The sequence below is a fragment of the Euprymna scolopes genome, chromosome 13, assembly GCF_053919585.1.
Source record: "Euprymna scolopes isolate OS-2025 chromosome 13, ASM5391958v1, whole genome shotgun sequence".
Classification (NCBI taxonomy): Eukaryota; Metazoa; Mollusca; class Cephalopoda; order Sepiida; family Sepiolidae; genus Euprymna; species Euprymna scolopes.
In genome coordinates, this window is record NC_136494.1 from 95,369,427 (window position 1) to 95,387,912 (window position 18,486).

Sequence of the window (18,486 nt, forward strand, 5' to 3'; positions counted from 1 at the left end):
ATTTAAAATAAAAAAAGAAGAATTTTGTTTCAAACTTATGATACAGCTATTTCCAAAAATGTATAACCTACTCGATAATCATAAATTTGAATACGATAACAAATATAAAGAGAACTCGCTCTTTTTGTGATTCATTCCATTTCAAAATGAACGAGACAGGTAAAAGTAGTTCTCTGAACAGAACATTTTTGCACAACTTTTATGCCCACTTACAGGAATTAAAATCAAGATATAATGATACTAAGCTTAAGCATGTTTATTTCAATTTTAATTAAAAAACACTACACGATTTTGATTCGAAATAAAAAAAAAAGTTTTAAAGGCTTAAGGTGTGTTAAGACAACATTAAGATTTAGGGAATTGGACTTACAATGCAAATCTGAAATATTTGAATTCTTAAATTGAAGGCTGTGAGAATACAATACCCTTAGAAACCCTTTAAAATACCCAAAAGAAATTTAGTGAATATTTATTAATTCATGATCTTATCGCATGAATGTGAAGATTCTATTTTTGGCATTGGTTTCCCTGATATTTTTTCAGTAAGAATTCTTTCTAGAAAGACATTGAGTACTTACAGGAGGGACCATGTGAAGATTGCCAACATCCTAAGTAAAAGTGATTTTTTTTGTGGAACGAACTGGATTCGAACTAAGAACATCCAGGTTGTCCATCCTTGTCATTTAACACTTCTTTACCCTCACCTTCCATTTATTTATTGATGTGTAATATCCAATATTAAAATGCTGTCACAGCAGCCAACAACTGATGAAGGCAATTCTGAGCATGAAGAAATGTCTCTGAAATTTATGGGAGCTGTGCTGTTTTCTAACTTTGTGAGTGTGAGATTGTTGTGCTAGATACACAGAGATTAAAAATCGTTGTTGTTCACAAGATAACAAATTCATTTCGCAAGTATTTATCAAGTCAATGGTTTAATGTTGGAGTTTTGATTATTCCAAGTCCATGGATTCAAACATATGCTACGATAGCTCCGTGAGAACTCAACCACAGTTTTCTGAGCATCTTTCCATGCTGGTAATCACTCCACCATAATTAATGCATAGCATAGCACAATACATCTGATTATTTGTCGTTTACGAGTTCCTGGCATCACGTAAGCCGTCTCTCGAAAATCATTTATTAATGAGACTTTGACGTTATTTCTTGCAGGAATAATTATCATGTTAGCAGAAATGCAAATAACAAGCATTCTGCAATTAGATAATAATGTGTTAAGCAGATATTTCCATTCTAAACCTTTAAAGAATAAGCATTTGAAAATTACATTTCTTTTTTGGTTTTGAACCAACAGCAATGAACAAATATATTATTATTTACTCAATAGGAGTAGTCACACAGGCCATCATCAAAGATTTCTCTTCAGGAAAAACCTGTGGTGTTCTCTGGAGACTGTGTGACAACAAGTCTCCCCAGATTCCCAGCACTCTCTACCTCCTTTTTTAGACTACTAAGCTCTACTCACATATTGAGCACGGTTGAAGTAAGTACTGAATATATATATTTCCCCAAAACCTCTGGCTTTGATGGAGGGAGATTAAAATTTGTAGCTATGGTTTCAAATGATCTGAAATAACAGTAAGGGGAGACTTGATTCCAAATATTTCTCATATGTTATATCTCCTTTCTTTTGGAAATAGGATACGATTATGAATATCTCCAGTATCAAATAATCTATATTTGGAATCAAGTCTCCTCTTACTGTTATTTCAGATCATTTGAAACTATAGCAGCAAGTTTTAGTCTCCCCTCCATCAAGGCCAGAAGTTTTGGGGAAATACCAGATATCTTTTAATTCATATGCAAAATCAGGAAAACAAACGACTATGATTGAAACATTTTATGACTGTAAAAAAGTGCCAAAAATAGGTTCTGAATGATGGATAATCCACTTAATGTGCGATCTTAAAGGGGAGTGTCACATAGCCCACTACGCAATTCAGGTCATTACCTTTCTAACGAACCTTCATTTGTAAAATTCTGATCAATAGTCGCTGAGATTTGGAACTCAAAATTGCCAAAAAAGGTACTATATCTATATATGGATATATTTATACTGGTAGCCAAATTAAATATTAAATTCCCATATTTTTGGTTCTATGGGACGAAACTACATGAAAATTTGCTTTTTGAAGATTATGATACTATTCTCTGGTTAAAATATTATGAAAATTGATAAAAAAAGGACCTATATTTTCAAACCAATAAAATATGCCTAAATTTGTATATCTAGTGTCCTGCAGTGCTGATTCTGTTGTCTCCCCTGTGGCCTTGCTAGGTAATTAATCTATATATCTATAAAAGTGAAAGTGTCTGTGTGTGTGGGTGTGTGGGTACATTTCATTTTCCTATGCAATAACTCTATCAATTTTCAGTCTACAAACTCGAAATTTGCTATACAGGGTATTGAGATTTGGGAAAATCTTTGTAATCCATTTTCGGCCAGAAATTTGGCTTTTAAGGGGTCAAAGTCTAACGATTTGACCTTTCAGAACTCTACCAAACTCCTCCGACAATTTTGAGTATAAACAATTGAAATTTTAGATATACGTTCTTTGGACATGGATCTAACTTAATAACTTGATTTGAGCCCAAAGCAATAAATGTTAAGAGGTAATAATAGGGGTCAAAGTTAAAAAAAAAAAAAAATTGACCTCTGCGGTCTCTACCAAATTACTCAGACAATTTCTGCTCTAAACATTTGAATTTTTACACAAAAGGGTATTCAGAGATAAGGCAGCCTTTTTAATCGGTTTGGGTCGAAAATTTGAGCTACCAATATATAAATGTATTTATGTATGTTTGCATGTCTGTCTAAAACTTTCGCCAGATTAGTATCGTTTTGAAGCTCGACCCTTCAGACGACAAATACCGAAAAATTGGCTAAAAATATTAATTTCTTCACCCTCAACTGAGCACTTTTCACAGGGAGGGGTCGCTTTTTTCACAGATATTTTCGAAAGTCATCCCCTCTTTTCGATTGTCTAGCCTTAATTTAAACTTACGTCACTTCCGGTTTGGCAGTGGTCATAACAGCAACGTCATGTTTTTTCACCCATTCTTTTCCTCCTTCACGGTACGGGTTCGAGCCTGTCTTCCTACTACCACTTTTTTTTTTTTTTTGCTCAACATACACATCCAAACATCCGGGCAACGCTGGGCTGAAATGCTAGTATATATATATATATATATATATATATATATATATATATATATATATATATATATATATATATTACTAGCATGTTGCCTGGCGTTGTCCAATTGTAAAATGCACTTAAATATGATATTTTAATTAATGCAGATTTTATATTTTTTATTATATAGTCAGTATTATATTGGTTATTACATTGTACCCAATATATAGTAGTGATTTCCAAAGTTAAAAAAAAAAAAATAACTCTGGTGCTGTCAGCTAGAATTGAAACCAGAATATTTAGCACTCCAGCGATATTTGTTACCATCTTTACTATGTCATTACGCACATAAAAAGTTAAAAAATAATGTTGTAAAATGTATAAATGTATATTTGTGCATGCATAGAAATAACACGCTTAATCGACTTATGCCCATCAATTTCCATTTTTTTTTTAAATTCTGACTCATTAGTAGCAATTTCCACAGGTCCAAATCCCCTATAACTCATGTTTCAAGTCGATAAACAAAAAATTGACAGAGGAGTTTAGTAGAGACCGTTCCTCAGATAGACAGAATAGGTCACTTATATATATATATATATATATATATATATATATATATATCCAGTGACACCCATAGGTATTGGTTACATGAACCAATATAATAATAAATGCCGGAAATTATTCTCTAGAGTAGATAAACTTAGGACTTTATTTAAGTAGTATACTTAATATATACTATTACTGCAAGCTTGCCTGTATTGAAAATTCTTTCTACTTGTTTTCGAATCCTACCTTATATAGTTAGCCTTATGTTCAAGTACATTCGAAATATAATACAGTGCAAAGAAAGTCACTCATGAAAACGGACCTCCTAAACTAAAACCTTGAATAATTATTTAAACTCTAATGTAAATTAATATTAAGCAGTCTTTACAAATTGATAATAGTTAATTATTGGATTTTAATTAATTATAAGATGAAACTTTAATGATTCAAACTAGATAGATAACCGACAAACTTCCACCCATTAATATGGGAGGGGAGATTATCACCAAAAGTGTCATGAATTATTAAGTTCGCACCGGACTTACTACTTAGATATAAGTCACTTGTACCCATTCCCCTTTCTCCCCCCCCGGACATATTATTTCTATGTGAAACTGGAATAGGGCCGACCACTTCCCTAGATGAGTTCATAATTAATGGATACTCCAATTTAACAGCTAAATCTGACTCCCAAGATCGCCATGGGCATGGAATATGTGCCTACATTAAGGATGGCTTCCCATGTGGCAGGGATATCTCTAGAGAAGATCCTAATTTACCCTATATGTGCTTCAGGGTTGCACTTGCTAACACCACTGTATTTATATTTGCCCTCTATAGGCCCCACAACAGCGGAGTTACTATCTTTAAGAGCATATCTGAGAAAATAGACCACATACTGTCTTCACATCCCTCGGCTAACATATATTACTAGCATGTTGCCTGGCGTTGTCCAATTGTAAAATGCACTTAAATATGATATTTTAATTAATGCAGGTTACTACTTAGATATAAGTCACTTGTACCCATTCCCCTTTCTCCCCCCCCGGACATATTATTTCTATGTGAAACTGGAATAGGGCCGACCACTTCCCTAGATGAGTTCATAATTAATGGATACTCCAATTTAACAGCTAAATCTGACTCCCAAGATCGCCATGGGCATGGAATATGTGCCTACATTAAGGATGGCTTCCCATGTGGCAGGGATATCTCTAGAGAAGATCCTAATTTACCCTATATGTGCTTCAGGGTTGCACTTGCTAACACCACTGTATTTATATTTGCCCTCTATAGGCCCCACAACAGCGGAGTTACTATCTTTAAGAGCATATCTGAGAAAATAGACCACATACTGTCTTCACATCCCTCGGCTAACATCCACATCTGTGGTGACTTCAACGTCCATAACGTGGAATGGCTAACCCATTCAAATAAGACAGATGATGAGGGGAGGTTTTGTCATGATTTTGCCATTGCTTATGACCTCACTCAGATTGTTCGCGAACCCACCCGTGTGCCCGATACACCCAATCAATATGCAAGCCTCTTAGACCTTTTTCTTTCAACTTCCCCTGAGCTATGTTCATGTACCGTTCATTCTCCTTTAGGATCCTCCGACCACTCCGTCGTATCAGTTAAGATAAAAACAAAATGTAAGAAGCCATCAGACGTACCCCTCCACCGTACTGTATACCGATACTCTATGGCTGACTGGGATAGCTTCCGTACATTCATATCTGATTTACCTCTGCACTCCATGTTTAAAAAGGAAGTGTCCTCTATAGTATCAGATCTGACCGAATGGTTAATTGTAGGCATAGACCAATTCATACCATCAAAAAAATTCCAACAAAAACCTAACAACCAGCCATGGTTCTCCCCAGAATGTGCTGCTGCTATCGCGCACAGAAATCACTTTTTCCATAACTACCAACGTAATAGATGCACTGAGACTAAAGCTGCTTTCAGGACTGCCAGCAACCACTGTAAAAGAGTAATAAAAAATGCAAGAGAGCTATATGCCCAGTCTGTTAAATCCAAGGTAGCTGATCAGCGGCTTGATTCCCACCAGTTTTGGCAAATAACAAATAGGATCTTGAACAGAAGTGTGCGTTCTATCCCAACCATTATCAATGGACCAGAGGTTATCTCGTCAGCATCAGACAAGGCCAAACTATTTGCAAAGAACTTTGCAGCTAATTCTACCCTATGCGACGAAGGCCATCAACTCCCCATATTTCCTCCTATAACACAGAACAAGCTAGGTAACATACAAATATCCGTGCATGAGGTCGCCAAGCTAATAAAAAACCTAGATTCCAGTAAAGCAACTGGCCCTGATGGCATCCCAATTATAGTGTTAAAAAAGCTTCAACCAGAACTTGCTCCCATACTTACGAAACTATTTAAGCGCTGCCTTAAGGAGAAGTGCTTTCCGACCCCCTGGAAGACCTCCTCAGTTTGCCCTGTATTTAAGAATTCAGGTGATAAGTCATCTCCCTCTCAATACAGACCAATAAGTCTTCTCTGTGTTATGAGTAAGTTACTTGAATCAATATTAAATAGAGAAATAGTAAACCACCTCAGCAGGAATAACCTTCTTAGTGACACACAATATGGTTTCCGCTCTGCAAGATCTACTGCAGATGTGCTGACGGTTATATCCCACAGGATTAGTGAATCTCTTGACAAAGGCTTCCTTTCTAGGGCAATTGCTCTCGACATATCAAAGGCCTTTGACAAAGTATGGCATAAGGGTCTACTTCACAAGATTTCCAGCTACGGTATAACTGGAAATGTTTTCTCAATCATTAAATCATTTCTCTCTGATAGGCTCATAAGAGTAGTGGTAGATGGACAAAAATCGGAGGCCTGCAATATAAATGCTGGAGTCCCTCAGGGGTCAATCCTGGGCCCAACTCTCTTCCTGATCTACATCAATGACCTCCCTAAACACATACTTAAATCATTCGTTGACATCTATGCTGATGACACGACCATCTACGGCAACACATCAAAGGCTGTAAATGACGAAGTTCTCTCGGATTCTCTCTCCTCTGATCTCGAGCGCGTGGTTCAGTGGGGGAAGATGTGGCTAGTTACCTTTAATGCATCCAAAACCAAACTCCTATCCTTACATCATCAACGCTCTGATCCCCAGCTGGCATCAATTGTGATGGATGGCTCTCGTCTGGGTGAGGCCCCGTGTTTTGACAAGCTTCTGGGTTTGACCTTTACTCCTGATCTGAAATGGAACACGTACATCAAGTCTGTGGCCAAGGTCGCAGGAAAGATGGTGGGATCCTTCTACCGCTCCAGAAGATATCTCACTACTGATGCAATTCTCTATCTATATAAAAGCCAAGTACGGCCAAGGATGGAATACTGTTGCCATATCTGGGCAGGAGCTGCCAAAAACAGCCTATCATGCCTTGACAGAGTACAAAATAGACTTCGTGGTTTAGTGGGGGATGCCCTTTTCTCTACCCTGCAACCCCTCTCCCACAGAAGAGACGTTGCGAGCCTATCCTTGTTTTATCGTTATTTTCATGGCAGGTGCTCGTCTGAACTCCAATCCCTGGTCCCCCCTCGCCAATCTTTCACGAAAAACACCCGTCTAGCTGAATCCACTGTGAAAAATTTCCCCCACTCTATATCTGTGCCTAAATCAAAACGCGGATTTCATGAGCAAAGCTTCTTTCTTAGAACTGCACGCCTGTGGAACTCTGTTCCGTCTGCCTGCTTCCCTCCGGACTACAACTTGGATGTCTTCAAGTCTAATGTTAACAAATTCCTAATGAACCGCCCCCCTAATTAAACACTTCATAAAATCTCCTCAGTAACGTGATGTACTTACAATAACCCTTATCCCTGAGTGGCTTCCGGGCCTTGATAAGTGGTGATCACTGTGTAAAAAAAAAAAAAAAAAAAAAAAAAAAAAATGCTTTTTTGGTCCCTCGACAAAAGGAGAGTGAACCTGTAAATTCACCCTTGTCCGTTCGTCTGTCCGCACTTTTCTCACTAACCACACCTTGAAATTTTTGAAATTTTGCACAAACATTAAACATGATATGAGTAAAAAAGTAACAGAACGGATTTTCCAGGAAAACTCCGGTTGCCCCCCCCCCAGGGGCGCGTTTCGAGTTAAAATGGCTAAAATTTACACTTTTGTGCTTATTAAAAAAAACTGATGCCTTCGATTTTTATAAATCTTTCTGAAAAGTTGTAACTAACTGATTTCTATATAATTTTGTTTGTCTATACTTCATAATAACTCTTGGGTGTGCCCCAGGGGCTCTTTTAGGGCTAATAAAAACACTCCATTTTTGGGACTATTTTACCATATTTATCCAAAATTTTCTGTGTATGTCTATTTAGCAGTTTTTCATAGTGATGAACTCAAATTTAAATAAGTTAAGGCTTTGGGGACTTTTGGGGCTAAATGGGATGGGGGGGGGGGTGATGGACTTAGTCAATTCTTTTTTTGCATGGTGCAGGACTCAAATTTACATATGTTAAGGCCTAAAACTACACCGTTTGTTCATTTTCACCAGGATTTGACGTCCCCTGGAAACTTTTGGGGCTACATGAGGGAGGGGGTGCAAATGCTGAACTTAGTCATTTTTTTTTAATGCCTCGTTCACCGCGCACTCACGGCGGAGGGCGGGGGACTACACATGCTTGCTTCACTTGTTTTGTTTTGGATTCAACCATGTGTTTTTAATTTTCCTTTCACATACAGCTAAAACAACTTTACGAGCTATTACTAAACAAATATCAGGCAAAATGGCGAAAATAAACTAGACTTATAACAGAAAATAATATGTATCCAATAATTATGCGTGTCACTGTATATATGACTGTTTCTCTAGTACTGTTTCATTTTATTTAACAATGAATATAAATCTGACTAAATCAAAATGACATCAGTTGTTTGTAACTTTGTAATTTAATATGCATGTTGGTGCCATGGAAACACAGACTTTGAAAACTTAAAAATTAATGTGATTTATTTTTATTTGTTTTGTTTTGTTTTAAACCTGTGATCTGTTTTAAAGTTGTTGTTGTTGTAGTAGTAGTAATAGTAGCAGTAGTAGTAATAATAATAATAATTTTTCAGATGAAAGTAAAGTGATAAACGAATAATCATAAATACGAGCTTAGGTCTTTACTGCTCTTCAAACAATGAAACAAAGGATATGACAGAAATGTTATCAATTTTAATGAGCAAAGACGAGAAGTATATAAAGTATATATATATATATATATATATATATATATATATATATATATATATATATATATATATATATATATATATAAACAAAAAATAAATAACGTTTTAATTTATACTTTTCTTTGTCTACGCACGCTTTTGTTTTTTTTGTTTTTTTTTTTGTCAGTCTGTGATCATTAATTTTTAAAATCAATTTTGACAATCTCACATGAAACTGATTTAGGTAGTTAGATTCTTAATGCACGTTAGTGCTTCCTGGGAGTTTCTAAGAATAAAGGATTTAAATTACTAAAATTATTTTTTTTTTTTTAGTTATATACCATGGTTTCAGAGATTTTGTTGCTTATTATAAGCAAGCGGACTATTTTTCATAGATAAAACGGACTATTTTTTTTAATAAATAAAGCGGACTATTTTTACATAGATAAAGCGAACTATTTTTTTTTTTTTTATAGATAAAGAAAAACGTTATTTCACTTTAAAAAATGTATTTTGATTTATGGAAATAGATTAAAACTATAATATTTTATATAACTTTATCACATCTCGAAATTTTATAAATATTCCATTAATTTTTTTTTTCTTTCATAGTATTTCCATTGATATTTTACCGTAATAGGTAAATTTCATTTTTAATATCATGTGTAAAAAAACAAATGACAAAACAAAAATGAAAGCAAAAAGACTCGTACGGATAAGGACAGCTAACACCCCCCACACACACACATAATGTATAGATGTACACAAACGAATAGTTTTACACGAATAGCAGTCTGCCCGGCGTTGACTAGTCGTAAAATACGCTTAAATATGATATTTTAATGCATGCAGATTACATATTTATTATTATAGAGACAATTCTCTTTCGATTATTATATTAAACCTAATATATAGTAGTGATATCAAAACTATATATATATATATATATATATATATATATATATATATATATATATATATATATGACTTGAGTGCCATCAGCTAGAATCGAAATCAAAATATACAACTTTCCACCAACAACCCATATGTATATATATGTGTGGGTATGCCCAAAAAGTCACTGAAAGGTTTTGAACTTAAATAGATTCTTATGTAGTCTTTTTAAGAATATCTTTCTGTAATTTTAATACAATCTGACTTAGACATTTATCATTTTTTAATGCCAAATTCCAACAATCTTTATTTATGAAAAATAATGTCTTTAATATTACCCATTTTCAGCTTCGCATATTTGTGCTCTTTCCAAAACATTATTCATGAAAGATTGCAGAATCTCTGAATTGCGATTTAACTCCCTTATTTCGTTACTGAAGTTTTCCTTACATTTTTTGCAGGGTTTGAGGTTTGTTAACAGACTATTTCTTTAAGATATCCCCACAAGAAAAAGTTGTGACTAGTAAAGTTTGTGGAACGTGTTGGCCATTTGACATTGCCAAAGCGAGAGATAATATTGTTGTCAAATTGACCCCTGATTTTGGTAAAACAATTTCACAACTTGAGTACGTTGTTCAATGCTATACTTATTAATAATTAATTTTCAAGATTTTATCTGTAAAAAAAATCTGAAATAGAGAAAGAGAAAATAATCATTACTGGTAAAATGACAACGATTTTCAACCGTTCAGTTACTTTTTGGACACCCGATATATATATATATATATATATATATATATATATATATATATATATATATATATATATATATATACAGGGTGTCCATAAAGTCCGTGTGCAATTTTAAAATAAATTGTTCCAAAATCAAATCCTTTTTACATGTTATTTCTATTGCAATCATAAATAAAATTATAAATATTTTAAGGCGCACACGAATATATATATATATATATATATATATATATATATATATATATATATATATATATATATATATATATATTCACCTGCTATTTCTTTTTTTAAAAGATGGAATCGTTGCATGATCATAGAAGACAAGATGCAAGCAGGCAAAGTCCACAGAGTTTTATAATTATATAGATTTATTGCTAGTGTTCCTACAATTTAGCTCAGCAATGACTTAGTGTACGATTGTTTCAGAGACTACTTGGGGTTATCATTACCTTTTTTTCTTATTTTTCTGTATATGTGCATTCCAAGTTGCCTCTACTTCAGCGCCTCCCACCCAGATCACAAAGAATGGGTTAGCAAGGGCATCAGCATCTTACACTATTTTATAAGGAGTTCAGATTTGTTTTACAGAAGACAGAAACATGCATTTACCAAACTTGTACTAGTTCCACCAATCGCCAAGATAATCATGATAAGAGTAAAATTATTATTAATAGTAATAATTGCAAGAATGGTTATAATAATAATAGTAGTTATTACACTGGTTACTATACTAATAGCTAAGATAATCATAGGAATGAAGTCAATAATAATACGTAATAATAATAATGATAATAATAACATAGGTTATGTGATGTAACATTCAGCTTCACTTAACATAATCTCCGTTCAGTCTCGAAAGACAAATGATACCCCCTTGTAGGGGCAGCTGGGCATGTAATTGTGAGGCAAGGTTTACACAATCACCAAACACACCCCTCTCCTGAATCGGCACTGTTTGAGTCTAGTAGAAAGGAGAAGTCCAGGACGACTGGAAACAATGCCGAGATACGCAGAGAACACATACAGCACCTGGAACCCCAAATGGTCACCAATTTAGTATTGACCAGGCTCAACGTTGGTGGTCCAACGGGAACTGGTGTGTCAAACGTACTTATACACCTGTACCTAGCATTTACAAACGATCAACCATCTAAATACTGACATATAAAGTCAATGTTTGTTTATGTGTTATAGAAATCGATGTGTTAACAGAACACCCAAATAAGTTTCAGTAAGGGTTAAATCTAAAGACATCATCGAAACTTTCTTTCGATTTTATTAGGGACAATTATCGGTTAGGCCTATAAAGTGATGAAGATATATTAGAACGTAAAGTTAACGAAATTATTATTTCTTAAAATAGATCGTCTTCGTTCTATAAAACGAAAATAAAATTAAATACAAAGAATATGTCAGTAAAAACGTATTTTAAAGAAAGATTTAAACATTTAGAAAATGTTTTTATCAGCATATTTTTTTTTTAATTTTAAATAATTAAATAAAAAGATTTAATTCCGATTTGTTAAAGCTCTCTGCAGTTTTATAACTCTCTGTAAGTAGTTTTATTTTATGGAACTTGCTCCAGACAAGGAATGAAGCCACTTGATAAAATAAGCTAATAAATAGTACTTCAAGGTCAAAATTTTGTCAACGATTTTAGATGGAATAGATTTCAACCCAGGAAACAATTCTTCTCTCTTTGTCAGAAACATTGCTCCAGGAATGTAAGGACTAAAGGACACAATAAGTAAAGCAAGAGTTAAAAAACTGTCGAAAGTAAACCCATCATCCACTTTCTGCTTTTCCCCTTTTTTTTTTTTAAGAAAACACTACAACGCTGACAGTCTGTTTTTATTATTTGACCTTATATTGCAAATGCTAACAATATTTGAAATTATTTCTGACCAGAAATATATTTCCATGCGAAAAACACCAGGTAATACCGCTAGTATATATTGATTTTGATGATCTGACAAGAACCTGTTTCAATATTTATATACTTGTAAAAATTAGTCAACTGGTCTCTTTTGTTTTTTTCTGCATTTATCCGGCTAAAATCGGATGAGCATTTTTTTTTTCCATCCAGATTTTTTTATACTCTGATCGATGAGTCTCACCATCTGTTGCCACATCTTCGCAGATATTTTTATACACAGCATCTGATATTCCCAAAGGGCCACTAATTTATTACTGAGCATTCTCAATGTTAGCTACAAGGAATCGATGTGTCAATGATATATTTTGACCCCCCCCCCAAAAAAAAAAGAAAAAAACATCACATGTAAAACAACGCTGTGACCATATTCCCAAATCACCGGGTAAAAAGCTAAAGCCGCGTTCTGTTTCAAGTTATGAATTCTAAAAATAAGAATTTTTATTGGCTAACTGTTATGACGATTTACTCATTCAAGCATAATGGACTCTGCTAAACTTTATATAAACCACGAGGTTAATACTCTCGGGGGATGGGGAGATCGCAACCTAACGTGAGACTACAGACTGTCTAACTAACCGTTGGAAATACCGAAAACCTTTCTTTGTATTTCACTTTCTTACACCCTATATTCTTTCCATCTAAACCTGTTGTTCCCGCCTTCCTTTATGACCCTTTCGCAGGGCCACAACACTAACACGACCCATAAGAGATATACAGACGAACCATTTTGAATGTTGTGGTAAAGTATTTTTCCATATTATCTACTGGGCTACAAATCTCTGTCTATTGCTATTGAGGTCAAAGATATTCTCTGATCAACCCTAGAGGAAAACATATGATAATCGCCAACCTATATAAATTAGTAAGCTAGCCTCAAAGACATTGATACTTTAGTGAGTCTATTGCTCAGTGGGTGTGGTGGCTGCGGCCAGATTTCTTATCTTCTAATAACAGCAATCTCATTTTCATTTTTCTCTTTAGTGCATTTTAGCAACAGGGGACAATGTTACTTCCTGTAAAAAAAACAAAAAACAAAAATGATGTCGAAACAAAATATTATCCAAACAAAACATTCTTTTAATTTATGATGTTAGATATTCTATGGTTTAAAACAACAATATAATGATCTATTACCACATGACTTCCTACCTATGGAACACACTATCATAGGAATGTTTTCCCACAGACTACAGCATAGTCGTTATCTGTTGAGTCATCTTGTGAATAGATAATTCTCAATCCCTTCATAGTACTATTTCATAATCCAACTAAGAAGTTATCTGTATTATTTGGATTCATCGAACCACTGTTCACAACGTTTCAGTGGATGTAACCTTGTGAAAATCACTCAAGATGAGAATAGTAGTTCCATGAATCGAAATAATACGAATAACCAATCCTTATCTAAAAAAATCAGAAACGCCAACTAAGAAGCTCACTAATTCTTATGCTTGATAGGTTTTTAGCTTTGGTAAGTGGTGATCCATCCAGTAGTTAAAAAAAAAAAACGTCTTTAAATACTGTTGCCTTGTTATGGTTTGCATTTTTCCTGAAGGCAATATCCAAATCCCAGTAAGTTCAATCATGCTGAAGAGGTTTCTGAATATACAAACTTTATAGAACCTAGTTAACATCCAATCATTGGCAATGGAAGCAGAAAAGGAACCCTTTCAGCAGCATGAAGGAGTTATGCCACAATCAAAAAAGCTCCCAGAAAAGTAAAGCTAATAAGAAAGGTCCGTGAGTGGTAAATATGCTAAGAATATGAACTGGAACAAATATATTGAGGGCATTGCGAAGGCTGCTGCAAAAAAGGTGGGTTCCCTCTAATGTGCTAGAAGACTACTCACACCTGAGTGTCTTGTACCTCTGTATAGCCACCATTCGTCCATGCATCGAGTATTGTTGCCACATCTGGGCTGGTGCATTTACCGCTAGTCTCTTCTTCTGGATGGAGTCCAAGAAAGAGTCTTCAACCTAATAGGTCCCACTTTGTCAACTAAGCTTCAACCCTTGCCCCATCGCTGCCATGTTGCATCTCTCTGCCCGTTTTGCAAATATTTTGATGGAATGTGTTCTGATGAACTCATTGCATTTATGCCCCCTTGATGTACATATCTCCTACAAACTTGCTTAGCAATAAAATCACACCTTTTCACTGTTGAGGTCCCTAAATGCCAGAAAGCGTTCCACTTTAATAGTTTCTTTCCTCAAACAGCTAGACTTTGGAATTCCCTTCCTGCTACCTGCTTCCCTGACTGTACTGATATGCAGAAGTTTAAATGTAAACCAACATCTTGTTAATCTTTCCTATGCATGGTTCCGAATAGTAGCCCCTTACATCCAAGTGGTGATATACCTTGTTAGGGGTGAACATGACTAAAATAAAAAAAAAAGCTCCCAGATGAGCGAAGAGTTTAAGGAGCTTCTACAAAAGAAAATGCCACAAAACCAAGTGGACATCCAGTCAGACGATAATGAATTTCCTATTGACTCAATAGAGGGGAAATCTGCACGGATGTTAAACAGTGAAAACATTTTAGGTGAAACTGATGTAGAAACGCTTCACTTTCTCTTCAATAACATCTTACAAGAGAAATTAAAAAATCTGATTAAAAGGAGGATTATCAAATTCTTCTTCACATTCACCTGCCTCATGGCAGTTGCCATAGAGACGCTACAGATGACCTATCAACCAGTCCTCTCCATCCTTCTCTGTCCTCAGTACGTTTGACCGCCTTGCTCAACTTCAATCCTGTCCATTCTGTGATGTTGTCTTCCCATCTTTTCTTCTGTCTTCCTGTTCTGGCCGTTCACTTGAGCACTGTCTTGGCAAACTTTTCTCTTCTTGTTACGTGGCCCGAATTATTTTAGTTTGTGCCTCCTGGTTGTAGTGAAAAGACCTTCATAAGGACCAATGGCTTGCCTTATTCTGTTTGTTAAAACAATATTACCTAATTAAGATCCCCAAAATGTAACTGTTGTTCCTGTTCAAACTAAAGCAGAAAAGCAACGAGAGGCAAGATATTTAACACTTCTTCTAAACAGGATGAAGGATGCTGTTGATCTACAGTTGCAAGACTAACAAATTCGCTCCAGGAAAAAAATACTTATTAGCACCTGCAACAGCATTTACACTGGATCAGTTTCCAATGAATTTACTGCATTCTGAATGAAGGTCAATCAAGAAGGACAATACAATATAAACAAAACAGCCAACCGAAAGATCGTTTTAAGATTTTAACTATCCCTGTAAGCGCAGTTATTTAGAACTCTCTTGCACTTGGTTCATCGGGTATATTCGCCAGGTAGCTTTTAAAATTCTTTTTTGTGATCCTGGTTGGCCCTATGATTACTAGAATGACGGAGTTGTGAATGTTTCTTTTAACTGTATGCAGAATTGTTAGATGTTTTTGCCTACTATTCATGTGCCGATACTTGCCGTTTTCATTTCAGCGCTGTTTTCCGCAGGTTCAATACAGGTTTGAGATAACATATAAAAGTCTACGGCTGTGTATATGTAGTTTACTCGTTTTCTCGCATCATGAAAAGAGCAATGGTTATACGAGGGTATTTCCCTAAGTAAAGCCTCCTATTTTTTTTAACTCAAAAAAGTTGAAGAACTACAAAGACCAGAGCTGTACCATTATTAAAACGCGCAACCTACTGTGCTCCAGAATTTTCTACATAATCTCCATCATTCTCAATGCACTTTTACAAGAAATTCAATGACACATCTTTGCTTCTGACACACATCCATGACAGGGGTTGCTTTTTAGAGTCTCATGCCGTCAATATTTGCAACAGAGAGATGAAAATTTCAGGTCATGAATGCATACGTTCAGTCATTATAACAATGCAGTTTGCAATCCCATCTGATCCATTCGGACGGAATTAAAAAATAAGAGGCATTACTTTTGAAACACTCCTCGTAAATACTGGCAGCCATGAACAGTTTGTTTTTTGTTTATCCATGAACAACATTATATAAAATATGATTCCTATAAAACTTAGAAGAATATGCCTACAAGCAGAGAAAACTTTGCCAAAATATGGAGTCCACATCTATTTTATGAGGGTCGAATTACCACAAGGGAGTTGATCCATTCATTGGTTTTCTGTGCTAAATGTGCAAATCCAACAGATACCTCTTAAAGATGTCCGTTTTTAATTATTTTAGAAACGCCTACCAGTTAGTCTGTTCCTATTTAATTAATTCTGCCCTCGTGGGAAGACATAAATTAGACACAAGGTTGGTTTTTAATGTGAGGAAACGCCAATTCCTACGAAGGGTCATTTTGGATTAGGATAAAAACTACATATTGACCTGTCTTACCGACCGAAGAAAGAAAAGATGAAGTATTGAAAAAACAGATACGACACTTTGAATTATTTATTCTCTAAGTAATACAATACTATACATAAGGTTATCAAAATGTTTGGGGAGATGGGGGTCATTGGCCATTCTTACCTTCTACAAAATAATTCACAATCATACTTTTTGGTTAGAATTATAGCAGTCACCACAATACCATATTTACTTTAAGGGTTATCCTACTTAAAAATATCCTCAAAATTTGATCATAGCTAAAAGGTTCAGAAGTTTATCAGGTGTCATAGTTTGTATAATTTTTGTATAAATAATTTAAGCTGTACGTTATTAATTACATAATTATTAATTATTGATATTAATTATGTAAGTAATATTTGCTTAATAATATTTAACTGACACAAAATTTTTCTAAAGTTGGTCATGTAAGGTACAATATCTGAAGAATTAAAAATGCACCAATAAAAATATCATGCAAATAATAATTATAATAATAATAATAATCATAATAATAATTGAAAAATAAACAATGAAGGCATATGCAGGGCTTTAACAGTTTTTATGTATCAAGTGACTGTTTTAATTCTGAAAAAAAAAAAAACAACAAAGATATGAGTCTTTTGTTAAAACACATGCTAATAGCATTCAGAAAAATAAAAGTTGAAGGTTACATTCAGTGGATATGCAAGTCATGTTTAATGCTTCAGTGGCGGATAATTGCTTTGGTTTTTTTTTTTTTTTCTTTTTTTTGATATTTTTAGTGGAAGTCCGGTGGGTGTTTTATTGAAAGGATAGGTGTGACCATTATCAACCCAACTAGCCATCGTTCTGTTAGGTATGATGCGATGCAAAGTAAAGAATTTTCTCCCCCCCCCTTGAATGTTTGAATTATTCTTTACCTGTTCGGTTAGATTGTTAGTAAACCTGAAGATAAAAAATAGGAAGATCTTTAGAATGTTTATCTTTACATACATCAGGACAGGAAGACATCCATTTTGTTTCTTTAAAATGCCCAGAAGAATGTTGGCAAAATGGTGGAAGCAAATCTCGAAGATGTTTATCAATGGTAGTGCAGAAATGGAGTGTACAGTGTGATTATAGGGGAGGGGGGAATAGATAACTGTTTTTATCAGTTGCCATTGAATAAAGCAAAGTGTCAACCATGTTTGGAAGGTTGCCATGGAAAAGCAGCCATTGGAAAAGAGAGAGAGAAACCCAGGCAAAAAAAAAAAACGTTAAGTGCATTCATTATTTTACCTGATCTGGCATATCCTGTTCTTCGAATTTTGGAGTTGGATTGACTCTTTGAAAAGAAAGCCAATTCCGACAAGATTTGAAGCACTAAAACAAAAATTACAGAAAGAACGGCGAATAAGTCATAATAAGTATTAATATTTCTCAATTGAATCAGAAAAAATGTTAGGCTCGTTTATAAATTTTGAAAAGATAAAGAAAAAGAGAAGAGGAATAAAATGGAAAAGGTAAGTTTAAAAAAAAATATTTAAAAAGACAAAATTAAAAAAAAAAAGGGAATGGTAAAAAAGAAAGGGACAAAAGATAAAGAAAAAAGAAAGAAAAAGGAAAGAAAAAAGAAAGGAAAAAAAAAAGAAAGCGATAAAAGGAAAGGAACAATATTTTTTCTAAT

General features: G+C 34.5%; 1 protein-coding gene across 1 annotated transcript in view; it reads right to left on the bottom strand.

Annotated features, from left to right (window-relative positions):
* LOC145292090 (high affinity cAMP-specific and IBMX-insensitive 3',5'-cyclic phosphodiesterase 8B-like) overlaps positions 1-18,201 on the bottom strand; it is a 973,128-nt gene extending 954,927 nt beyond the window's left edge. The window contains exon 1 of the mRNA XM_080138173.1: positions 18,099-18,201. Within this exon, the coding sequence (XP_079994299.1) occupies positions 18,099-18,110 (12 nt within the window). The 5' untranslated portion in view covers positions 18,111-18,201. The remainder of the gene's footprint in view (positions 1-18,098) is intronic.
* Between the last annotated feature and the right edge of the window lie 285 nt (positions 18,202-18,486).